The sequence below is a fragment of the Coregonus lavaretus genome (genome assembly GCF_964263955.1).
Source record: "Coregonus lavaretus genome assembly, chromosome: 37".
Lineage (NCBI taxonomy): Eukaryota > Metazoa > Chordata > Actinopteri > Salmoniformes > Salmonidae > Coregonus > Coregonus lavaretus.
Window position 1 is genome coordinate 21818376 of NC_140024.1, and position 27453 is coordinate 21845828.

Below are 27453 nucleotides of genomic sequence, written 5' to 3' on the forward strand. Positions count from 1 at the left end.
GACCTAATATCGTATAATTGATGGAATATCTCTGCTTGTGTTTTAATTTAATGGCCGAGCAAAACTCAAACTTTAAATTAAATGTCCTATTAAGAGCTCAAAAACAAGTTGAATTTTCATACTGAAATGCATTTATTCTATGGACAGTTTTCCAAAAGCAGTTGGATTTGTATCTGTAAGCAAAATACAAACAAATTAACTTGCTGCTATTATAACTAATAAAAAAGTATAAAAGAGCAGAAATGCACTACGTGATATAGCAATCCACAGTTCATTTTACCAATGTTTTAATTACAGCCTCACATATTAAAACTTTACAACAGGTGATATGAAAAATGTACAACTTTTCATCATGGATATATCACTACATCTGGCAAGAAAATACCTCAATTTCCTTTCAATTGGCTCTGACAGTGCAACAAAGTGTCTCTGCTACTTCTTCCGTTTACTTTTGATAAGTTCTGCAGTATCAAGGAGTACGTAGTGTAAAAATACATCAATCAATCATGAAACCATCAACCTTGATCCTGGAATTTGTAATTTACCATAAAATATCCCCTTTATCACACCAAATAAAAACATAATTTAATTGTTAAACATCTGAGGTAAAAACAAATACATAAGAGGAGGATTTTTTTGGGAGTGCCAGTTTTATACACACTTTTTGAGCAAATGGGTATTTTACTGGAAAGAGGAGGTCCCCAACTCTACAAAACACTTACAGCAGGTTACATTTACAGTTTGATGACATATGATGACATAAATGATCTTATGGCAGTTTATGTCTCTCAGTCTGTCCATTCCTCCATTCCTCCATCCAGCAACCACCACAATCCCCCATCCCCAAGACATTTTTCAGTTCCCTTTTTCCTTAAGATATTGTCTCTTGCCTTCATGCCATAGGATGAATGCACTCAGATATCACATTGGCCTGAAATGCATGATGGTTTAATGGAGAATTTCCCGTAGGAAATGTGTTAAACAGTTACATCTGCAGGAATGTAGGGCAAGAGAAAAATGGGAAAAAGGTAGAAAGTCTCATAATATACTGGCCAGTGTGGAAACAAGTTTTATGTGTGGGTTACTGGTCTCCAGTATTGTACCTGTAAGTCATTCAGTTCAGGTGTTCTTCTCTGGGAGAGGTTAGAGCTGCAAAAAAATGCCTGTTGAAATCCATTCATTGTGTCCAGTAGTTGGGCTGAACTGACAACTTTGACCTCATAAATAAAGCTTTATCGTTAAATAAAAACAGGGCATTCCTTCCCCTGTGTGAGTCAGGTACACCAGTCTTTTCACAAATGTGCCCAAAGTCAGTTTTGAATTGACAATTGAGCGGAGAAAGACAAACAAACAAACAAACAATAAACAACCAATGGGCATTTGCCTACCGACTTTTCCTCATAGCGCAGCCTATTTTATAGACAAAATCCTGCTAAGGTATCTGCCCCTTTACATGTCTACGTAGGTATTCATATCCGTCTATAACAATGGACAAGTTCTTTGTAAAACATTCTAATTCTTACACACTTCTTAAGTGCAACTTAGAAAAGCAACGTGGAGATGATGCTTTTATTTCTATTCCTCTTCTTGGAGATAAGATAGATATCTTCCATTCATTTGGCTCAGTAGATGGAGACCTGGGACAGAACCTGGGCGTGGGCCTGGATCTGGGAGGGGTGTGGCTGCTGGGGGGCGGGCTGGGGGCTGCCCATGGAGGCGGAGCCCCCCACTGATTGGGGCGTGCTGGGTGAGTGCTGTGGTGGGGAACACTGAGACTGGTGCTGTTGCTGCTGATGTTGGAGATGCTGCTGCATCTGCTGCTGGTGGAGCTGCTGCATCTGCATCTGTTGGAGCTGCAGTTGTTGTTGCTGTATGTCATGCCTCTGCTGCTGCTGCTGCTGTTGTTGTTGTTGTTGTTGTTGTTGCTGCTGCTGTTGCTGCATGTTGTGTTGCTGCAGCTGCTGCTGGAGGTGGTGCTGGAAATGCTGATGCTGCATCTGCTGCTGGATCTGCTGGTGGTGCATCTGCTGCTGCTGCATCTGGTGGTGCTGCAGGTGTTGCTGCATCTGCTGCTGCTGTGTCTGCTGCTGCTGCAGCTGCTGCATGTGCCCCCCCACGCCACCCTGCATGGGCGGGCTCATCTGGGACACGGCCGTGGGCTGGGCTCCAGCCACCATGGCCCCTCCTCCTCCACCACCACCTCCACCCATCTGGTTAAGCAGCTGGGACGGCACACCGTTGGGCATGTTCTGGTGCTGCACTGTCACCGAGGTCACGATCTGGTTGCCCCCCAGCCTCATCTGCAGCGGCTTGGGGGCGATGGCCCGCGGCATGCCGTTCTGGAGAGCCTGGGCCATGGAGGACATTGAGGACATGGACGGGTGCTGGGAGAGTGGCGAAGGCAGCATCAGACCTGGGGACAGGCTGGTGGAGGCTAGGGTCTGCTGGACTGAACGGATGGTCTGAGCCTCTGCCGATTCCTGGGCAGCCTGGAAGACAAAACAACAGCATGTTAGATACAGACTAGGAATGGAGACTAGACTTACTCAGAAAATAAATATGTTTATTTCGACAATAGCCTGAGGTAACAACATCAAGCATCTTACTTTTCTAAGATTGCAATCTTGAAAAGATTCAGGATGTTGATGCAGCTCTTGCAAGAACATATGAATATCTAAGTTTACAACTTGTCACAATCAAATTCAAATCAAATCAATGTTTATTTGTCACATGCACAGGATACAGCAGATATAAACGGTACAGTGAAATGCTTCCTTGCAAGCTCTCCTCAACAATGCAGTACAAATATCAATATCAATAATAATCAAGTCAAATCAAAAATATAACAAGTAAGTAATACAAAAGTAGGGGTCTTGGGCTTCTTCCCAGCACTTCTGTTGGGTGAAAAGTGAAAGCAGTGTCTCACCTTTGAAACCAGGCTGGCGCGGTAGGCAGCGAGGGCTTTTAAATATTCCTTTTTAGCAGCCTCTGTTTTGCTTTTATAGCCCTGTGATGACAAGATGGACAGGTGTGAACGACAGGTGACAAAGAAAGGATCACTCTGTAAAGAGATACAACTTCTAACTGCAGGCATAGGCAGCACAATATAACTGACTGAAAAGCCTTCTACTTTTGATGTCTATACTCATCGATATATTTCAGTAGCTCTCCACATATTGATTGGTAAAAGAGCGGGCGGGAGCAGTTATACAACCTGACTTTATTCATCCCCTTAGAGCAATTACTGCTAATTACTGATCATCATGCATTTGCTTCTCAATCAGATATAAAAGTCAAGGGCTCGTATTCACAAAGCATCTCAGAGTAGGAGTGCTCATTTAGGATCCGGTAAGTCTCCCCTGTCCTGTCCATATAATCGTATTCATTATGATCTAAAAGGCTAAACTGATTCTATATCAACACTCCTAGTCTAAGATGCTATGGTTGCGTTTACACAGGCAGCCCAATTCAGATTAGTTTTTCCACTAACTGGTATTTTGACCAATCACATCAGATCTTTTCACATCTTTTTCAGAGCTGATCTGATTGGTCAAAATACCAATTAGTGAAAAAAAGATCAGAATTGGGCTGCCTGTGTAAACACAGCCTTTGTGAACGCAGACCCAGTGGTGTAAACGTCATAGTGTAGGACTGCTCTGACAGATAGTGATGGATTACCTGCTTCTGTTCCTCTCCCAAGCCATCCCACATGGAGGCCACTATCTTGGAAACCTCTCCGAAGGTGGCATTGGGGTTTTGACCCTTAATGGCGGCCTGTGTGTCTCTGAAGAACAGGGCGTAGGCTGAAACTGGCTTCTGGGGCTCGTTGGGGTCCTTCTTCTTCTTCTTCTTGGGGGTCTTGGGCTTCTTCCCAGCATCTGGTGCTGGGCGCTTCTCTCCTGCCATTACCTGTCATAAGAAGAGTGATTTTTACTAACACAACCACCCTCAACAAATGTATATGAATATCAAACAGTCACTGTGCTATTCAATCAGGTCTATTTCACACTAAAGTGAGCACAATCTTAGTGCAGCCTTCTTTCAAATGCTTTTATTGAAGGCCCTTTCATAGAGTTTTCCTTATTCACCCTATTGTCCTGGTCTTGGTCGTCCTCGTTGATGGAGCTGGAGGGTGAGGGCGTGGCCGACTTGCTGGCTGGCGGTGAGGGCGAAGTATGGGCGATTTTGGGTCCTGTCATGTTCAGGCCCAGCTGTGCACTGAGCTGGGACTGGTTGATGGTGGTCAGCTGGTTCCGGGACATCATACCATTGGGGTTGTTCATGCTGATGATGGATCTCATGACCATGGCAGGGTTAGGGGGGTACTGGCGGAGGTGGCCCTGCATGTTCTGAATCAGAGGAGAAAAAGAGAGAAAAGTCAGTAAATATGACAGCATCTTGTAAGAGACTGTACTGTATCTGTAGCCTGGTCCCAGATCTGTTTGTGCTATATTGTCACGATCGTCGTATTGAATAGACCAAGGCGCAGCGTGATGAACGAACATGGTTAACTTTATTATCTTTAGTGATAATAGAAACAACAATCAACAAAACAACAAACGACTCGTAACGTCCTCGGTAACAATGACCAACACGGAACAAGAACCCACAAACACAAAGGGAAAACAGACAGTTTAAATATGGCTCCCAATCAGAGACAACCAACGACAGCTGATACTCGTTGCCTCTGATTGGGATTCACTCTAGCCAACATAGAAATAAACACAACAGAATGAACACACCCTGGCTCAACATATAGAGTCCCAGAGCCAGGGTGTGACAGTACCCCCCCTAAAGGCGCGGACTGCGACCGCGCCTCAACTTGAACAAAACAGGGGAGGGCTGGGTGGGCATACCTCCTCGGCGGCGGTTCTGGCTCCGGCCTTGCCCACCACCCTCCAATAAACCCCCCATAGCGCCCCTGGTCCAGTCTGGCCCCGCTGGCTGGAGCTGAACTGGACTTAGCAGGAGCGGTTAGCTTCAGCTCCGTAGTGGAGCAGTTGACCGGTACCTTACCAGGCACCGGTGACCCAGGCACGGGTTGTGCTGGACTGACGACGCGCACCCCTGGCTTGGTGCGTGGAGGAGGAACGGGCCTTACCAGGCTGACGACGCGCACCCCTGGCTTGGTGCGTGGAGGAGGAACGGGCCTTACCAGGCTGACGACTCGCACCCCTGGCTTGGTGCGTGGAGGAGGAACGGGCCTTACCAGGCTGACGACGCGCACACCTGGCTTGGTGCGTGGAGGAGGAACGGGCCTTACCAGGCTGACGACTCGCACCGTAGGCTTGGTGCGTGGAGCAGGGACAGGCCGGACTGGGCTGGCGACGCACACCGTAGGCTTGGTGCGTAGAGCAGGGACAGGCCGAACTGGGCTGGCGACGCACACCGTAGGCTTGGTGCGTGGAGCAGGGACAGGCCGGACCGGGCTGGCGACGCACACCGTAGGCTTGGTGCGTGGAGCAGGGACAGGCCGGACTGGGCTGGCGACGCACACCGTAGGCTTGGTGCGTGGAGCAGGGACAGGCCGGACTGGGCTGGCGACGCACACCGTACACTTGGTGCGAGGGGCCGGAACAGGCCGGACCGTACTGGGGACACACACCACTGGCTCTACCTCGGGATCTGGAACGGGCCGGACCGGACTGGTTACACACCCCAGTACCTCTCGCCGTGCCTCTACACCTTCCTTCCCTACTTTGACCAGTGGCCCCCGTAACCTGGTGGCCTTCTGAATCCGCCCCTTTTCTGCCTCCGTCAGCCCCGTCGTCCATGCCGTGTGCCCCCCCCTAAAAATTTTCTGGGGTTGCCTCTCGCCTGTCCGACGTTGACACTGCTGACGCCGCTGCTCCTCTCTCGCCAGGGCCTTAATCCTAGTCCATGGCCCTTTTCCCCCGAGCATGTCCTCCCAGGACCACACTTTGCCCACCTGGGCCATCGCCAACCTCTCCATCTCCTTTCCCGGCGCTTCCTCCCATGTCCAGTCCAAGATCTGCCCCTGGACACGCTGCTTGGTCCTTGTATGGTGGGTTCTTCTGTCACAATCGTCGTATTGAATAGACCAAGGCGCAGCGTGATGAACGAACATGGTTAACTTTATTATCTTTAGTGATAATAGAAACAACAATCAACAAAACAACAAACGACTCGTAACGTCCTCGGTAACAATGACCAACACGGAACAAGAACCCACAAACACAAAGGGAAAACAGACAGTTTAAATATGGCTCCCAATCAGAGACAACCAACGACAGCTGACACTCGTTGCCTCTGATTGGGAGTCACTCTAGCCAACATAGAAATAAACACAACAGAACAGGGGCGGTGTGTTCAATAGGGCGATATGGGCGACGCACTGCCAAACGGGAAAAGGAAGGGATTTTTTTTCTAATCAATTATATCACGGCAACAGTAGTTATCAGTGTTGTAATCTAGACGTCTGATCTGCCACAGTGCCACTAAATGTCCAATCAGGCTAAAGTCGTGCTTCAAATGCCCCCCCCCCCCTTTTGGGGCGATTTCAGTCAGGTTGAAAATCGCCCAGAAGTCTGTCATAGACTCCCATGTAAAATCTATTTTTTTCAAATATCAGAGCTTTCAATACAATCTCTATGGGTTTCTGAGGGCTTGCACTTACGCGCTTTCGTCATACGTAACATATAACCATGAACGTAACTAAGAAAAGAGCGGGTAGCAGCGTCAATCAATTCACTACTTCTATCAAAATGGCTAGGCTTCAGTGCAACTCGATTGTGTCTTTGAAAGAAGTTCCTTTTTGTCGGCGAACAAATGAAGATAAATTGGCAACGAAACAATTAGGACCTCCCAGACCAAATTTAATAATTCAACAGGTTTCTACTAAAGGGGGGAAGTCCTACACCCGAGGATTTTCCAAAAATTGGTACGAACGAAAAACCTGGCTAGCAGGCTGCGATGTAGCTAATGCAGTCTTCTGCTACCCCCTGCTTACTCTTTCACCCTGAAGGCGGCACGGCAGACAGCACCGCTTGGACAGCGACTGGTGTGTAACGGACATGCACCATCTTTCAGGAAAGATTAAGAAACATGAGCTGTCAAAGACCCACATGGATAGCTGTTTGAGATTGTCTGCTTTGGGGAGAGTGAACATTCCCACTCAACTGGATGAGGGATACAGGCTAGCTGTCCGCCGCCACAACGATGAGGTTAGTGTTGATAATCACAAGTTTACTGGAGAACTGAAACTGACAAGGCTGACAAGATAGGACCCTTTTGTCCATTGTTATTGGATAGGAACATAACTTATAACCAGCTCCTGACCTAAATAGATCTTAGCACAACATTTTACTCAACATATCATATTCCATATTCACTATAACAAATATATTTACTACGACATTAGCAAGAACCGCCACATCCTCAGCCGGCTAATCCAGTGTGTGAAGTTTTGCGGAGTGTTTGAGTTAGCTTTGCGAGGCAAAGATGAAACTGAGGGCTCCACCAACCCTGGTAAGCCAACACTTTTGAGATCAGTCAATAAATGCTTCTGGTATTGACTTATATGCTGCCCCTGTCTTCATGTTGTTGCTGGACATATCTTTTTTAAAATGTGTGTAGGTCACCTAAATCATCAGAAAAATTGCCCCCCCTGAGAATTTTTTCAGGAGCCGCCACTGCAACAGAATGAACACACCCTGGCTCAACATATAGAGTCCCAGAGCCAGGGTGTGACATATATAGCCATTTGTTTGGCATGACAACCAAATAGGAGTTGGCTATACAGCACAAACAGATATTGGACCAGAGCATAGCAGTAAAAAAATCTGGTCATCACATTCTTCCAGACTGTCACATGACCACAATGCATCACATCACATGTTACATGGCCCTGGGTCTTTAACTTCTCCCATTATCAACCATGATGAATTATCTTGAAACCTGAGTCGCCATCTTGATCTGCCATTAATAGTTCACAACACTCTATTGTATGGAAATCTGTGGCACAGCTTTGACTCCCAGACCCTGGTGCAGGGGCGGTGTGTTCAATAGGGCGATATGGGCGACGCACTGCCAAACGGGAAAAGGAAGGGATTTTTTTTCTAATCAATTATATCACGGCAACAGTAGTTATCAGTGTTGTAATCTAGACGTCTGATCTGCCACAGTGCCACTAAATGTCCAATCAGGCTAAAGTCGTGCTTCAAATGCCCCCCCCCCCCCCCCTTTTGGGGCGATTTCAGTCAGGTTGAAAATCGCCCAGAAGTCTGTCATAGACTCCCATGTAAAATCTATTTTTTTCAAATATCAGAGCTTTCAATACAATCTCTATGGGTTTCTGAGGGCTTGCACTTACGCGCTTTCGTCATACGTAACATATAACCATGAACGTAACTAAGAAAAGAGCGGGTAGCAGCGTCAATCAATTCACTACTTCTATCAAAATGGCTAGGCTTCAGTGCAACTCGATTGTGTCTTTGAAAGAAGTTCCTTTTTGTCGGCGAACAAATGAAGATAAATTGGCAACGAAACAATTAGGACCTCCCAGACCAAATTTAATAATTCAACAGGTTTCTACTAAAGGGGGGAAGTCCTACACCCGAGGATTTTCCAAAAATTGGTACGAACGAAAAACCTGGCTAGCAGGCTGCGATGTAGCTAATGCAGTCTTCTGCTACCCCCTGCTTACTCTTTCACCCTGAAGGCGGCACGGCAGACAGCACCGCTTGGACAGCGACTGGTGTGTAACGGACATGCACCATCTTTCAGGAAAGATTAAGAAACATGAGCTGTCAAAGACCCACATGGATAGCTGTTTGAGATTGTCTGCTTTGGGGAGAGTGAACATTCCCACTCAACTGGATGAGGGATACAGGCTAGCTGTCCGCCGCCACAACGATGAGGTTAGTGTTGATAATCACAAGTTTACTGGAGAACTGAAACTGACAAGGCTGACAAGATAGGACCCTTTTGTCCATTGTTATTGGATAGGAACATAACTTATAACCAGCTCCTGACCTAAATAGATCTTAGCACAACATTTTACTCAACATATCATATTCCATATTCACTATAACAAATATATTTACTACGACATTAGCAAGAACCGCCACATCCTCAGCCGGCTAATCCAGTGTGTGAAGTTTTGCGGAGTGTTTGAGTTAGCTTTGCGAGGCAAAGATGAAACTGAGGGCTCCACCAACCCTGGTAAGCCAACACTTTTGAGATCAGTCAATAAATGCTTCTGGTATTGACTTATATGCTGCCCCTGTCTTCATGTTGTTGCTGGACATATCTTTTTTAAAATGTGTGTAGGTCACCTAAATCATCAGAAAAATTGCCCCCCCTGAGAATTTTTTCAGGAGCCGCCACTGCAACAGAATGAACACACCCTGGCTCAACATATAGAGTCCCAGAGCCAGGGTGTGACATATATAGCCATTTGTTTGGCATGACAACCAAATAGGAGTTGGCTATACAGCACAAACAGATATTGGACCAGAGCATAGCAGTAAAAAAATCTGGTCATCACATTCTTCCAGACTGTCACATGACCACAATGCATCACATCACATGTTACATGGCCCTGGGTCTTTAACTTCTCCCATTATCAACCATGATGAATTATCTTGAAACCTGAGTCGCCATCTTGATCTACCATTAATAGTTCACAACACTCTATTGTATGGAAATCTGTGGCACAGCTTTGACTCCCAGACCCTGGTGCAGGGGCGGTGTGTTCAATAGGGCGATATGGGCGACGCACTGCCAAACGGGAAAAGGAAGGGATTTTTTTTCTAATCAATTATATCACGGCAACAGTAGTTATCAGTGTTGTAATCTAGACGTCTGATCTGCCACAGTGCCACTAAATGTCCAATCAGGCTAAAGTCGTGCTTCAAATGCCCCCCCCCCCCCCCCTTTTGGGGCGATTTCAGTCAGGTTGAAAATCGCCCAGAAGTCTGTCATAGACTCCCATGTAAAATCTATTTTTTTCAAATATCAGAGCTTTCAATACAATCTCTATGGGTTTCTGAGGGCTTGCACTTACGCGCTTTCGTCATACGTAACATATAACCATGAACGTAACTAAGAAAAGAGCGGGTAGCAGCGTCAATCAATTCACTACTTCTATCAAAATGGCTAGGCTTCAGTGCAACTCGATTGTGTCTTTGAAAGAAGTTCCTTTTTGTCGGCGAACAAATGAAGATAAATTGGCAACGAAACAATTAGGACCTCCCAGACCAAATTTAATAACTCAACAGGTTTCTACTAAAGGGGGGAAGTCCTACACCCGAGGATTTTCCAAAAATTGGTACGAACGAAAAACCTGGCTAGCAGGCTGCGATGTAGCTAATGCAGTCTTCTGCTACCCCCTGCTTACTCTTTCACCCTGAAGGCGGCACGGCAGACAGCACCGCTTGGACAGCGACTGGTGTGTAACGGACATGCACCATCTTTCAGGAAAGATTAAGAAACATGAGCTGTCAAAGACCCACATGGATAGCTGTTTGAGATTGTCTGCTTTGGGGAGAGTGAACATTCCCACTCAACTGGATGAGGGATACAGGCTAGCTGTCCGCCGCCACAACGATGAGGTTAGTGTTGATAATCACAAGTTTACTGGAGAACTGAAACTGACAAGGCTGACAAGATAGGACCCTTTTGTCCATTGTTATTGGATAGGAACATAACTTATAACCAGCTCCTGACCTAAATAGATCTTAGCACAACATTTTACTCAACATATCATATTCCATATTCACTATAACAAATATATTTACTACGACATTAGCAAGAACCGCCACATCCTCAGCCGGCTAATCCAGTGTGTGAAGTTTTGCGGAGTGTTTGAGTTAGCTTTGCGAGGCAAAGATGAAACTGAGGGCTCCACCAACCCTGGTAAGCCAACACTTTTGAGATCAGTCAATAAATGCTTCTGGTATTGACTTATATGCTGCCCCTGTCTTCATGTTGTTGCTGGACATATCTTTTTTAAAATGTGTGTAGGTCACCTAAATCATCAGAAAAATTGCCCCCCCTGAGAATTTTTTCAGGAGCCGCCACTGCCCTGGTGTATAATGGTCTGAGTTAGTATGCTTGAGATGGTTAGACTACATAACCTCAAATGCCAGGACAAAAAAAATTAAGATTGTGTAAGTCATGATTTGTATGCACAATGACTACCTCAAAGACATTTTGGATTGAATGCCCATGCAACAAATAAAAATGCTATACATTTCTGACATTTTGAAGATTATAAACTTCCCCTGGCTGGCAGATGGGGGCACAAAACGATACCTCCTCCAGTATGTTTAGATATGAAATGCTATCTGCTGGCAGGTTTCATAGATCATACTTTGACTGCCAAAGAGTGAAAATATATTTCTATATAATCAACTCTATAAATCAACTGGCTGAAGGGATACGATTAGAGTGTCATGGGCATTTTCTTCCTCTTTATACCATCCTGGGTATATCATACCATCAATACTATCTTCATATTTTCTAATATATTTTCCAGATAAAACATTATGGTTTTCAAAAGCTCTTTGTGTAGAGCGAGGGAGAGGTAGGTGTTTGATTGCACTGAGGATGGAATTACATGGCCTGCCATTCTCTCAGAGGGGAGAATGATCAGGGGTGCAGCGGAGCTGACAGGGAATAGTGAAAAATAACCGAACACAACAGAAATGTGATTTGTTTGGGAGGTGTGTGTATGTGTGTGTGTGTTTGTGTGTTCTCCCTGGCTAACATCCCATCTGGTATTCAGCAGCAGCACAAACTCCATCTCTCCCAACCTCAACACATCATATACCCACACACCTTGCTTTATTGAGAGAACCTTACAAAACCTGTCTTCAAAACAATATTCAAACAACTTCTCTGAACAGAAACATATCGAATTTACAATCCATTTGTCTCACATCTTTCTCATATGCCATGTCTACTACTTATCATATAACAATCTACAAGGCAGAAATGTATTCAATATTTACATATACATAGAAATACTCCACCAGAGACAGAATAGAATACCATTTAAAGGCCTATTTTTCTGATGATGCAAACATGCAAACCATTCAATTCTCTCTTTGAATAAATGGTGAAATAAAACATGCCAACCATTAAATTCTCTCTTTGAATAAATAGTGACATAACCTAGAGCAATGGGAGAGTGATGTACTGTTGATTTACATACAGTAGTTTTAAAATGTCTCATGGTCACCTCCAGTAGTGAGCTACAGTATATGAGGGCTCTCAGAGTGACTCTCTGCTCATTGAGAACTTCACATATGAAACACACTGAGCTCATTATCCATGACCATCTGTATAACAACACTTTTTCTACAGAATATCATAATAATGTAATATCACTTAAAGCAATGACACATTCTGCCATTTGTGTCACATGTTTAGTTTTCTTCATAACAGCTACGGGCCTGCCCTATTCAATGATAATTTGCCTTTCAAAATGTATCTTGTGTTTGCTAGCTTTAGTGGCCTTTTCGTAAATGGGTTTGTGGTGAAATAGCTTATACTAGTTTTATAATCATATCACATAACCCAGCTTGCTATACTGACTACAGCGGTATAATAATATAAACTGGACTGGTGGCTATAAATACATCTACAGCTCTTTACAGCTCACAACTATTTACATAAAAGAGTGAGTGATTAATGTAATTTATATTTTTTAAAATGATATATTTGCTATGTAACTACGGTGTAAAAAAAAAAGTACCATGTATTTAAAATGTTTTGAATATATATATATATACAGTTGAAGTCGGAAGTTTACATACACCTTAGCCAAATACATTTAAACTCAGTTTTCACAATTCCTGACATTTAATCCTAGTAAAAATTCCCTGTCTTAGGTCAGTTTGGATCACCACTTTATTTTAAGAACGTGCAATGTCAGAATAATAGTAGAGAGAATTATTTATTTCAGCTTTTTTTCTTTCATCACATTACTAGTGGGTCAGAAGTTTACATACACTCAATTAGTATTTGCTAGCATTGCCTTTAAATTGTTTAACTTGGGTCAAATGTTTCAGGTAGCCTTCCACAACATTCCCACAATAAGTTGGGTGAATTTTAGCCCATTCCTCCTGACAGAGGTGGTGTAACTGAATCCGGTTTGTAGGCCTCCTTGCTCGCACATGCTTTTTCCGTTCTGCCCACAAATTTTCTATAGGATTGAGGTCAGGGCTTTGTGATGGCCACTCCAATACCTTGACTTTGTTGTCCTTACCCATTTTGCCACAACTTCTGAAGTATGCTTGGGGTCATTGTCCATTTGGAAGACCCAATTGCGACCAAACTTTAACTTCCTGACTGATGTCTTGAGATGTTGCTTCAATATATCCACATAATTTTCCTTCCTCATGATGCCATTTTGTGAAGTGCACCAGTCCCTCCTGCAGCAAAGCACCCCCACAGCATGATGCTGCCACCCCTGTGCTTCACGGTTGGGATGGTGTTCTTCGGCTTGCAAGCTACCCCCTTTTTCCTCCAAACATAACGATGGTCATTATGGCCAAACAGTTCTATTTTGGTTTCATCAGACCAGAGGACATTTCTCCAAAAAGTACGATCTTTGTCCCCATGTGCAGTTGCAAACCGTAGTCAGACCTTTTTATGGCGGTTTTGGAGCAGTGGCTTCTTCCTTGCTGAGTGGCCTTTCATGTTATGTCGTTATGGCGATATAGGACTAGTTTTACTGTGGATATAGATACTTTTGTACCTGTTTCCTCCAGCATCTTCACAAGGTTCTTTGCTGTTGTTCTGGGATTGATTTGCACTTTTCGCACCAAAGTACGTTCATCTCTAGGAGACAGAACACGTCTCCTTCCTGAGCGGTATGACGGCTGCGTGGTCCCATGGTGTTTATACTTGCGTACTATTGTTTGTACAGATGAATCAGGCGTTTGGAAATTGTTCCCAAGGATGAACCTTTCTGAGGTTTTGGCTGATTTCTTTTGATTTTCCCATGATGTCAAGTGAAGAGGCACTGAGTTTGAAGGTAGGCCTTGAAATACATCCACAGGTACACCTCCAATTTACTCAAATGATGTCAATTAGCATATCAGAAGCTTCTAAAGCCATGACATCTTTTTCTGGAATTTTCCAAGCTGTTTAAAGGCACAGTCAACTTAGTGTATGTAAACTTCTGACCCACTGGAATTGTGATATAGTGAATTATAAGTGAAATAATGTGTCTGTAAACAATTGTTGGACAATTGTCATGCACAAAGTAGATGTCCTAAGTGACTTGCCAAAACTATAGTTTGTTAACAAGAAATTTGTGGAGTGGTTGAAAAACAAGTTTTAATGACTCCAACCTACGTGTATGTAAACTTCTGACTTCAACTGTATATATATATATATATATATATATATATATATATATATATATATATATATATATATATATATACTTGTGTATATATATATGTAACAAAAAAACTGTAAAAACCCAAATGTAAAACAAAGTTACATCAAAAGTAAATCATAATAAAAAATATATAAAACAATAAGAGTGAGTGATTATAGAGTAGAAGAACATACCCTTTCTTAGGCCTAATGTGAACAAATCTATGTTATCCATGCTATCAAAACACCCCTGAATAATACTAGTCCCTGAGAAAGGAAATACATCATTTCTAGCTACAGTGGCCGTGATTGTAATGTGTGAATCTGCAACAAGTCTGTTTATTTATGTTCTTCTGTCCTCTCATTTGCATTTTAATTGGAATATTGTCAGCGTCCCAAATGGCACCCTATTCTTTATATAGTGCACTACTTTTGACCAGGGCCCATAGTGCACTATGTAGGGAATAGGGTGCCTTTGGGACGCAGATATTGTCTGCAGTCACAGCAGACATCTAAGAAGATAGCTTGATAGTCATCATAAATCTGTAAATAAGTCCTTATCTCGAATGCACAGTGGCCAGATGTGACAAGCCAACCCCTTCTCTTCTCTCCCCTATCAGGCTCCATCCAACTAGCGTGCGTGTGCATGTGAGTGTGTGTGTGTGTGTGTATGTGTGTGTGTGTGTGTGTTTGTATACATGGACATGTGTGTCAAACACAAGTAAACCCAGAGTCTATGCAATCTACTCTCCAATCAATAAGGCTTTGTGATGGAAATATTGAGATGGAGTCTCTCAACATCTATGCCTTTTAAAAAACCTCAAGCTCAAGGAGCCAGCAGCAAAATGATACACAGCAAGTCATGTGTACCTGTCAAGCCGTCACAAGCATATTGGCTTGTTTGATAGAAGGTTGTTGGCTTTGACTACACATCCTATCCTCTCCCCTGCATCAAAGCATCCCAACAACTATGTATAACTTGCAATAAAAACCCCAACAATAGCCGAGACCCTTCCACAACACACTGGCTAATAAACATAGCAGCTGGACTGAAAATGCAATATTACTCATTCAGAAGTACCAGAGATAAAAATCTCAATAGCAGCGATGTCAATGAAAAGAGCCTTGGGTCTGTTCTTGAAGATATTGGAATCAGAATTTGGGGAGGTGGGGAATTTATTACCAGTGGCACTGTGTGAGCCGTAACAGGCTGAAAAGAATGTTAACAAGTTCAATTTCCATTCAATCAACGACAGAGGCTCTTGGAAATGTTCCATTGCAGTAGAGGGGTAAAATCATCTATATGGTAATTATAAGGATGAATCCACCAGTAAATTTCGCCAGCATGAAAGGTCAGTCCTATTAAAGATAGTTTATCAGTCCTCTGCACATAGTCCTTTACTGCATGTGCTTTTGAACGGGTACATCTTATTTTTTTACTCCTCCCTTTTCGGCTACCTGGCCGCAGAACCTTGGTGCTTAAGCCAAATGAGAAAAATGGAATTTAGAATGCTGGTAAAGGCTATAATAGCATGAAGATAAATAGTTTTTCTACTCCTCTGTCTCTGGCTTTAACACACCTCACGTTATACTGCTGTGCTTGTACACAGTCACAGTCCGTCCACTGACTAACCCCTCTCCATCCAACCCCCCAGCCCAAACACAAATTCTTCCCTTCCACACCCCCATTTTACCTCGCCATGAAGGGTTACACATCCTCTCCCCCTTCCTTCGCTCCCCCACAATTAATGCCCCGCCCAAAACCCTTCCTTCCCCCATTTCTCCCGGTGCACTGTGGGTATTTAAAACTTGTTCAACATGATATCATTTAATTTCAAGCGCTGGCTGCCTGAGAAAACTAAATTACAGAATCAATCATACAGAAGGTCAGGTTGAGACTTCATTACAAGTATTGCATGCCTGCATGAATATATTTCATTTCTGACTGACCCGATATGTCACAACATCTGTCTGGCTGAAAGTAGAAAGAGAAAAGAAACAGGGCGAAGAAAAAAATGACAAAAAAAATCCACTCTGAAATTGATGTACAACTGATGTCAGTGCTACTCAGCTTGGAAGGAAGATAAGAGAGTGTAAAAAAAAAACATGGTTTCTGCAACACTGGTCATATTTTCCATTTTATTCAAGACACAGTGGTTTGTGACGGGTCAGAATCTAGGGGATTACATTCATAGACTATCTGTACACTATCAGGGTGTAATTAACTGTACTGTACATACAATCAGCTACAAATACCCAGGTCAGACCCAATTGCATGGCATTGCTGGGTGTTGGCAATAGAGCAAAACAACTGTGGTTGAATGTACTAGTCTAGCTGGCTAAATGTTTGTGTGTAGTAAGTCATTTGGGTAAACGTAGCTCAAATGATGCAGATTAGATTTCTACTGACTAGACTTTGGCCAATAGTCAGTATGTATTCATGTAAATACAATATACATGCATCTCTGCATCAACTTTGGGCAACAAACCAAGAAAAATACATTTTACTCCATATTAATTTATATTCAAGCGGGATATTTGGGCTATTTCTAACCCAATTATAAAGATATGACATACAGAAGGGATATTTTTTATAGACAGCCATATCCACCCATGCTTTTACTTTCTTACAAGGGAGGAAAAACGGGAAAAGTCTAATTCTGTGCAAAGATACAGTAGAGAACATAGGGAGGTTTTCAGAAATAGCACCCAGAGGCCTGTGCAGTGCATCAGAGAGAGAGAGAGAGAGAGAGAGAGAGAGAGAGAGAGAGAGAGAGAGAGAGAGAGAGAGAGAGAGAGAGAGAGAGAGAGAGAGAGAGAGAGAGAGAGAGAGAGAGAGAGAGAGAGAGAGAGAGAGAGAGAGAGAGAGAGAGAGAGAGAGAGAGAGAGAGAGAGAGAGAGAGAGAGAGAGAGAGAGAGAGAGAGAATGAATGAAGGGAGCTCTAAATAAATAGATACTGGCAGCTCCACCTCCAATAGTATTTGGCACTATTGAGAGAGACCAAATCACAAATCAGGAGGACACATGCTACGACACAAAAATGAGAGTCAGAAGCTTGTTAGGAGAGCAGATTAAATAAATTATGAATTGCTTTCTGCCAGCCGTTTCTGACTGTCTGCAGCCCACAGAAATTGATTTGTCTTTGTAGAACCATAGCATCTGTGGACAATTTGCAAGACATATGCAGAGCATTAGGGGAAAGGAATAAGTGGAACACTTGGCAGAGCAACTACATGGAGGGGTGTTTGAAAATAGTACAGGTACATTGAACACCCATTGGTTTGGTTTTTCTTTCATGGTGGTGAAGCGAGACGCTATCACAGTTACGAATTACCCACTGCCACAGAGCTAAGAGAACAGAGAAAAACTATTTGGGGAATATGAAAACTGTGACTCGTTGGGAAATGTACTTGCAATGGTTTATTTGCATTTGTATGTCCTTGCAGACGTTTCAAATAAGAGATACACAACAGTGTAGTGTTCGTAATGTTGTCCCCCAATGTCATTCCACTGAGAAAATGAACCTAAAATGTAGTAACACTTTTATAAACACTATATAGTTAATTAAAATAGTTACTTCCCTCAACCCTTTTCTTTCAAATCTCAAACCAAAGACAATGGCATAAATCAATGTAATTTCACTGCATTGTCTCTGTGTTCAGGACTTTTGGGGATCAATCTCATATTCAGAACAAAATGGAGTTCACGGTCGGTCTGCCTTTCTGCCTTTCTGTCTGTGGTACAATGTTTTCTGAGTGATAAAGGAGCAGAGCAGTGTGCAACAGTCTCCCAGTGACAATGCCACGAGGCAAAGGAGCAGAAACCTCACATTCTTTCCCTGTAGTTTTAATAGAGTCTCCTCACAATCAGAGACATGAGCCATGCAAATGGTGTTAAAGGGGAATAATGTTGGAGAATCAAATCTAATCCTCTACCAAGTCGTGAGAACAGTCAGGACCGTAATTGTGTCAAGGTTCCGTTTCTTCTCCAGATGTAAAAAAGCTTAACTGACCATGAAATGAAAATTCTTTAGGCAAAAGCCTTCCGGGGCTCGCTTATGCAGCACAGATATTTTAAGAGCTGCAATTATTTTACATGCCAGCAGCATGGAAGGGAGGAAAAAAGGCTATAAAATGTTATAGTGCCTGCCCATATCGGAATGTAAATAAATATTCTGTAATATCATATGCGATTCACCATATGTGTGTGGATTAAAGGGGGGGGGGGGTCTGAAATACATTTTTACATAGATAATATGGCTAAAATGATCATTATATTTTTGCAGTTCACCAAAGAAAACACAGCATCAATATCATCATCTCTCTGCTTATAATGTTTTTCGCTTCCATATTTTCTTCCTAAATTAATCCCATATTACTGTAATAGTGTCAATGGAGTGACATTTCCATGTTTCCTCCTCAATGCATTTAATCCTCAATGGCATTTAAGAATGCTTTTTCTATCAACAATTTTTGAATCTATAACATAGAACTCTATCAACATAAAGAAACTGATTACCGGGTTCCGGAACCATTCCACATTCTCTCATCCACATCAATGGACAGGAAGGCTAAGCTGGAGATCCATTCATTGACTCCCTTTCTAAGTACTCACACTGAAAGGTTAATTCTAGTAGCATCGTGTTATTTAACCAAATAGAAAACCTGGGATTCTGAACTCAAACAAAGCTCTTTCTGTCAGTTGACTGAGTGCATTCAGGCTCTGAACATAACAGCATGTAGATAAAGGCCTGGAAACACATAATGCGACAGTGGAGGGGACAGGACAGAACAGAATGACGCATCAGCATCTACAGGACAGGATTTCTGGAACCAACATACATAATACTGTATATGGACCCATGAAACAGTGGCACTTTTTGGGGACCCACTTTCATCACTCCCAGGAGGGGAAAAAAGACATTGTGCTATCATACCCATGATCCATTAATATCTATTCCTATTACAAAGAAGGTTCTTTTTGTAGGCTTTGTTTTTCCTTTATAAACCCAAACATTCAGTATTTACATACTGTGACCATTGTCTAGCTAGCATTGTGATACTATTCCATCCTCCAGCTTTATAAACGGGGCCAGATGCTGTGCCAGATGCAATAACAACTGGAGGTGTGCACTGAGTGCAGAGAAGGTTACTCTATGGCCTAATAAAGGGTAAGGTATTCTCCTGGTACTCAGATCATACTGTAATGGTCACATGGGCTCTCCTGACCTGTTTATATGACAGCACCTTGATCCTGTACCCAAGTGTTGGTGCTTGGTACTCTATTTTCTCTGTGGATTAACAAATCTGTCAGATTGACACCTTATGCACGCCCTCCCCTATAATTATTGAAGAGGTACATGACCCAATAGCACCTTGTACTTGGTGCTTATGCATATGACTGTAGTATCTATTAAACCTCTTTACCCTAAGTGTTGGTCCAGTCTACTACTCACCAATGGCAGGCCGTTGATGCTGGAGAGCCCCTCCTGGTCCATGAGGTTGCGTGAGATGGTGATGGAGGGCAGCTCCAGGCTCTGAGGGGGGAACTGGGGGGTGAAGGGTCCCCTGTGCTGGAGCGGGTGCCCCGGGAAGGGGGAGTCCACGTCCGATAGGCCCAGGCCAGACTCTGTCTCTGGAGGAGGGGTGATGGGAGGGATCTCAAACTCCTCGTCTCCCAGGCTGGGGGTGTGGAATGTCTAGAGAGGAGATAGGGAGAGGGAAGAACACGGTCATTTCATTGGATTCATGTTCACGAATCAATACAGTTCATGTGTACTGTATAGGAAACTAGTAGTGAAAGTTGGCTGAGCGAGAAAAAGGAAGGAAAAGCACACTGTCACATCAATGGATTAATTGATGATCAGTGTATGTGTACTGTAGCTAGAGGCTTAGATACTTTATAGCAACATTTAGCTAAAATTATCTACAGATGTAGGATCTTAATTTGAGCCAATTTGCTACAGCAGGAAAATAGTCCTGCAGCAACAGGAAATGTGAATTATTATGTGGATTATAATTAATGGAAAAATTGGCACATCCAATGTATCAGGTGCAGGACAGAAGAACGTATCAAAGAAAAAAGAAATGTCCGCAACTCTGGTATGATCCCAATGATCATGTTACATTTTCTGTTTTTCCTTTGATTATAATTAATGGACATTTTTGTAGGGGTTGATACATTTTTCGTAAGGGAAAATCTACTCTGAAAGTGTAAATTACAAACTTCTGAATCCTTTTTAAACCTCAAATACACTACACATTTAACATTTCCTGTTCGAATTAAGATCCTACATCTATAACATGATCATTCTTATCTCTCATACCTGCATGAAGCATTCCTTTTAGGGATTTATTGTTTAAAGGAGTAGACGTAGAGTGGTACTGACACTTGTCTATAACCATACATAGATGTAACATTTCTTAAAACCCATTAAAGTCCACTCTGAGCAAAGTACTGAGGGAAGAGGGGAAAACAGCAAATGCAAAAAAGCAAATAAATCATGAGAGAGGAGAGGATACATGATAAAAGCCCCTTAATCTCAGGGATGGAAGATGTTGGGTCTGAAGTGCAGAGAAAATACATGTCACAGAGAGATGAGTTTAAAGAAAATGTTCAGAGAAATATTACGCTTGGCCAGAAGTGTTTCTCTTTGTTCCCCTTGCTTGAACCCTTAAATCTGCTCATCAAACAGTCTAATCCCTCAGCCTGCAGAATTCAAGCTTTTGGTCACACGTAATTAGCTTATTTGGATTCTTGGAGATAGTACGGACTGCTCTGCTCACCTACTGCTGGTCTTGTCTTCATCGGCACATTCCTTAAGCCACTCTGTAAAAGGCCAACGTATTCACATAGCGACCCACAATGACCACATCTGAGTTACATGCATATAAGACGCGCCACAATTGGATACAGCCACTACTAGCACGGCAGTCAAGTCTCTTTCCTCAATATCAAAGGTCTTAAGTCGAGTTGAAAAACGTCTTTCTGTTAGCTTTAGGTCAGTGTGTTGATATCAGTGTTAATACACTTTTTACCACGACAAGCTTAGATGGGAGGCAGAACAGAAGTCCATCAGCCTCTCTCTCTCTCTCTCTCTCTCTCTTTCTCTTTCTCTCTCTCTCTCTCTAACAGGCAATGAAAAAACCTAAGGCAGTGGCAGCAGAGGGAATATGCCAGCCTAGTCCTTGATTAGAGAGTATTAATGTTTCTGTTGCTTGCTTTAGCACACAGACACTTGAAACTAATTCACTGCATACTCAGGGCAGCTGTCTTGACAAGCACTGATGAATTCCAGAGGCAGAGACAGCTAATAGAGTTTTATTTTCCTGTTCCCCTAGTTTCAGACCACTTTTAAACTTTCTGATGCTTGTTTCACAGCTGTTCAATTAGTTCTTTCTGAAAGAGCCACTGCATGTTCATCACAGCTCTGGACTCTGGCTTAAGGCTTCCTCATGCTTCGGTTCGGCTGGTGCCTAGCAGAACTCAGCTAGGCGAACCAAACTAGTGTGCTCGCATACCTTCAATAGTACTAGTTAGTCCACCTTGAGACGCCGTAGCCAGTATACACTTCCTCAAAATAGTCAGAATTAATCTAAGATAACTAAAAAAATCTGTCATTAATTTTGATGTTTTTGCCGAGGAGATCATAGTCGCGCAATTCTACATCTAACTAGGTTGTTTGGTTTAGTATTTCTCAAGTGAACATAATGTGCATGAAAACCAGTCGTCTATCGTTGAATGACAACAAACACTTAATTGAACAATCCCTACTGTTGACCAATCACAGACGAAGGGGCATAGTTTCGGCTTGCCTCGAGAAAAAATGTTGTGTGTATTAACAGCTGAAAAAACCCTTGCCGAAGGCCAAAACAAAGAAATGTGTCACAAAATGTCATCATAATATATGCACAAACTGTTCCGAACTGTTTCGGTTGGGAAGCATGCGGACGCCTTTATACTCTCTTAGAAAAATGGGTTCCAAAAGTGTTCTTTGGCTGTCCCCATAGGAGAAACCTTTTTGGTTCCAGGGAGAAGCCTTTTTGGTTCCACGTAGAACCCTTTTGGGTTCCATGTAGAACCCTCTGTGGAAAAGGTCCTACAGGGAACCCAAAAGTGTTCTCCTATGGGGACAGCCAAAGAACCGTTTTAGTTTAGCTCCTTTTTTTCTACGAGTGTATAGAAGATCAGGATAAATTACAGAAAGCTTTAAACTGAAACCATTTACTGTGCTCTACTCTACTACTGCCATCTTATTTCATGTTAACTCCACTGAAAAAGCACAGGAACATGTTTTGTCTCCATGCCTAACAATGAAAACACAAAGTGTTTAAAACATAAATACTGTAAAAAGGGAACTGTCATGACTCAACGGTGTAGAGCTACAGCCAGGGACACATGGCAGTGATCAAGAGAGAACATCATCATCACAGGCTTCATTACCAATCTGAACCTGTCATTAGAAAAGAATGATGTGCAGTATAAAGAGCCTCTCTGTTTGTTTGGCTGGTTTCACAGGCCTCAGAAGGATACTTTAGGGTTTAAGGGGAGGAAAAAAGGCCATCACCATTACATTCATTTGTATGACTCTCTGACCTTTTCATATGGGTACGACTTGCCAAGATCTGTGTGGAAGGCTGATGCATTGTGGCCTGAATTATAGTGGCAAGCAGGAGGAGGTTTGAGACAGCCTTCCCTTAGATGAAGGTGAGCTAAGGTGAGTTCCATTTTTTATAGTAAAACAGAGCAAATGTGACTGTGACCTTTAAGATAAACAGACCTGCCCCTGGAGGGCAGGAATAGAGGAATGTTTTTATTTTATTTAAAAGTTTCTGCTAAATAGTGTAATGGAGGGAGGGAGGGAGGGAGGGAGGGAGGGAGGGAAGGAGAGGTGGAGGGAGAGAGGAAGTGCGATCGCTATCAACGGCTGTGGTTGTGTGCCTCGTCTCCCATCCTTAATGATGATCCAAATTAACATCTGCACGAGTGGGGAGCTGAAAATTGAGACATTAAGTTAGCTAAGGCTCGTCTGGGGTACGGAGGGAGTGTGTCAGCTGTCAGTGTAGGGCAGGCCTCTCTTCCTCAGGGACGAGGTGCCAGACTAGGAGTGCCTGTCTGCCTGGCTGCCTGGCTGGATGGATGGCTGGTGGAGCCCAGAGAGTAACACACTGTTACAGCGTTGCAGCACACTGCCTGGTGTCACTTCACATAAGGCCTGGCTAATTCTGCACCAGGAGCAGCTTAGAGGGGCTCTGATCTCAGATTAAGAGATGCACAATCAACTTCCTTCACATCAGCAGCCTGGTTATCCATTTAAATTGTTCTGAAAGCTCAGCACAGCCAAGTGCCAAGCAAGCCAGATGCTGGCTCCATGTTTGTGTGTGTGTCCATGTCGGTCACTGTGAATGTGTGTTGTGTCTGTTATGTGTAATGTGTGCGTGCGTGTGCATGTGTGACGGGTCGTTCCATGGGCAGGCGTAGGGTCCGATGGCATAGGGGGCAGAGCAGGGCTTGTAAGAGGGAGCTGAGGCCAGACCAGATTAATCCAGCATGTCTGGGCAGATGTGCAGGGAATCTCCCAGGCAGCCACAGAGCCCCAGTGCTGTATGATGTAGTGTGTTGTTAATACACAGCTAGCATTACGTGCCTGGTGAAAAGGCCTTTAGGTTTATGACAAACACATTGGCTCGCTGCTAAAGTGTTGACTATTGGAGCAAACAGGCAAGGATTATGGAAATGTTCAGGAAAAGCATGAGACGATTAATGCTTGAGTTTCAGATGCTTCTGATCTGATGTGTTTCTGTGAACCATCCAGGACTCCCATCTATCTCATATTCCATCTATCTAGAACCAGTATGGTGTTCTCACTCCCAATATCGAAGACAGCAGCAAGAAAAAGCTTTTGAGGCAATATCTCCAGCCTTTCAATAAACTTCTGTAATCCAATTCACTGATGCAATAACCAAGACTTGTTAAAGGCAGAGCCATGCAATTACTGAATATAATAGGCCCCGGGATCAATAGAGCCAGGATTGAGACTCCAGTTTCCAATATCTAGAGAGGCACAGGAGCATAAAGCTACTCAAATGATAACATCACGGTGGGCCAGCAATCAACATTTCAAATTTGTAACTATCTCGAATCCATTTCTACATAGATCATTACTCTTGTCTAATTTGATTGGAAGGGAGAAGTGATACCCACCGCTGAGTGGAATTGAATCCCGTTGTGCAGTATCATACTCTCTAAGGAGAGCAGTCAAGCCTCCCTGTTTGGATGTGTGTTTTAACAGGAGCACACCAAGGTCATCTTATCTCATTCTGTAAGTGCAGAAGGTAATAACACACCAGCCATCTACAGTAAATATCCAATATTATTTTATCTGTTGCATAAGACGTTTTGATTGATTTTGATACACAAGCCATCTACATATCCAATGTTATTTTATCTATTGGATAAGCATATTGGTTTATTTTGATACACTAGTCATCTAAGTATCTAATATTGTTTTATCTATTTGAATAAGCATATTGTCTTATTTAAAGATGTTCTCTGAGTTTGAGTATACCAGTGAGTAAATAGCCAGTAGTGTTTGTGTAGAGATGACTCATATCCCAGTGTTCCATATTATACAAGAGTTGCAAGAGAACTGGATGTTTCTTTTTTACAATTACCCTTAGCCTCAATTGGAATACACAATGTCTATGCAGAATGTAGTTGTATATATTTAGCTGCTGTCAAAGTCACTCATTAATCATGGAGCCAGATCCATTTTGGCTGGTGCTGGTACAGAAGCCTTCCCTTCCAGTGCACCCAGAGCCAAGGCCTGTCACATTAACTTGATTAATACAGCGTTACAGTGGAGAGAAATCTCATTTTAGTGTGAAATTACACAACTCAAAGTGGAAAGTCACTTTAATTTATCCTCAGTTCAGGTTACAAGAAACAATACTTCACACACTCCAATCCATTTTTCATTACAAAAAAATAAATAATCTGTGCTCTGTCTGTGGTTACACTCAGACATGTTTTTATCTTTCTCTCTTTACACACACATACACACACACAAACGTGGGCTGAAGTACAATGCCATCTGCGCCGTAACACTGGAAACAGTTGTTCCTTTTGATAAAATGCAAATGAGCTGCTTGGCTGTTCTATCAACTCTCCTGCCCTCCTCCACCAGCCCACCAGCCCCCACCCAGCCAGTCCAGCCACACTGGGCTTTCACAGCGTGGGCTGAACGCTCTCCGAACAGCTTGTGATGGCGTGGCCTCGACTCGCCTCACCACAGTGGGCCTCAGCCATAGAAGTAGAGTTACTAGATTGAGTAAAAAAAAGCCCCTTAGACCATGGCACACTGAGTTGCATGAGGATGACGGTTCTAGTAATTCTATTTCTTTGGCCTCAGCAGCCCCTGGACATGGAGGATGGATGCACCCAGTTTGAGCAAATGTGTTGGCAAATTAAACATCTCCCTATAAGACTCTATTAAGGCTTTGTGGTCGGGTCAGTCTGTGCAGACTCTGCTGTACTGTAACTGCTTGACTGAGTAGCATCACCATTGAGCTAAAGAGTTAAGAAACTATAGCTTTCTCAACCGTGTGATGTGTAACATTACAAAGGCATCTATTTTCCTCTTTTCTATGGCAATACTGTGGTTGCTTGGTACATGGTTGAGAGAGCAGGCTAGATCACTCTCTCTTTAGACAGCATGATGGTACACTAAACAGTATGAGATTCCCCTGTTTTGAACTACTGTGGATGGATGATGGGTATTTTTGGTGCTCTTCTCCCTAATGACAGGGCAGGAGAGAGGGTGGAGGTCGACTACACTGGTATATTTAGCACACTGTTGAATCCTCAGTCGCCAACGCTCAGAGGGACATGAAATGTGAGTTCAGCAGCTCAGCAGAAGTAGTCCCAAACCTACTCTATGTGTCCTTACCATAACATACACAGATCATTCAGACACTTCTAAAGTCATGCCACATGACATTCAAGGCATTGGAACTGCCAGGCAAGACAGAGAGTGGTTTTGTGAGTGATGGCACGTGTTTCTCCTCAGGTTCCTTGATCATGTCTTTGAACACGAGGGAAAACAGCTGTTTACATCCCTACCTTTCTGACACGTCACCTTGGCTTGCTGAGTGCTGTCAAGCTAGACACATCACAAGGCTTTCAGAAGAGACTGCTCTATATTGAACTTGACTAATCTTACTATCGATCTATGCAGGGTCTTGCGTCAGTATGAAGCAATTTAACAGCAATACAACAGAGCCTTACTCGATGTTAAAAACAATTGTAGCCTATAATTGACTATAACTTGTACTGTATGTCAGTCCACTGTCGGACAAATAGTAGTTGTTATCTTTGACATCTGATTCATTAATAATAATAATAATATGCCATTTAGCAGACGCTTTTATCCAAAGCGACTTACAGTCATGTGTGCATACATTTTTACGTATGGGTGGTCCCGGGGATCGAACCCACTACCCTGGCGTTACAAGCGCCATGCTCTACCAATTGAGATACAGAGGACCACATTGACTTCCCTACATCTCCATTATTGGCCTTGACATGATCAGAACATGGAGAAGGGATCAGAATGTGGAGAAGGGATACTTACATCACCACCACCAGCGACATCTGCCATGTTCATGTAGTTGTTGTTGTTGGCAAACTGCAAAAGAAGAGAACAGATCATCATTATACCTCTGGCTTCGTACCAAGATGATGTCAAATCAGTGTCACATAGATATTTCCTTTCACAGATCCATTCGATTAGTGTCACTTGCATTTAAGTTTTTCACATTTACGTGTTGAGTTTACTCCTAGTTGTTTCTGCTTGGGTGAGTAATTTCTGCCACATTGCTCTATTGTCACGTAGTAGAAAGATGTCTTTCGAGAGGCTGTAGCCAATTCACTGCAAGGTAATGAAAATCTGGGCCGGCTATTCATGCCTTATGGGATGGTAATTAAGCATGGGTTTGCATCACAAAGCAAAGTATCAAGATGCTCTGGCAGGTTATTAACTTCAAGTAACCCAAGGGAGGAGGACGCTGCCAAGGAACAAAAACAAGATGGTGGGAGAG

General features: G+C 43.1%; 1 protein-coding gene across 1 annotated transcript in view; it reads right to left on the minus strand.

The window, feature by feature from the left end:
* Positions 1-306: 306 nt before the first annotated feature.
* Positions 307-27453, minus strand: part of LOC311111152 (TOX high mobility group box family member 3-like) — a gene marked incomplete at its 5' end in the record, with an annotated part of 58042 nt that continues 30895 nt past the window's right edge. Inside the window, 6 exons of the mRNA XM_084153841.1 lie at positions 307-2489; positions 2927-3007; positions 3679-3909; positions 4089-4349; positions 19812-20054; positions 26988-27041. Of these exons, the coding sequence (XP_084009967.1) occupies positions 1623-2489; positions 2927-3007; positions 3679-3909; positions 4089-4349; positions 19812-20054; positions 26988-27041 (1737 nt within the window). The 3' untranslated portion in view covers positions 307-1622. The remainder of the gene's footprint in view (positions 2490-2926; positions 3008-3678; positions 3910-4088; positions 4350-19811; positions 20055-26987; positions 27042-27453) is intronic.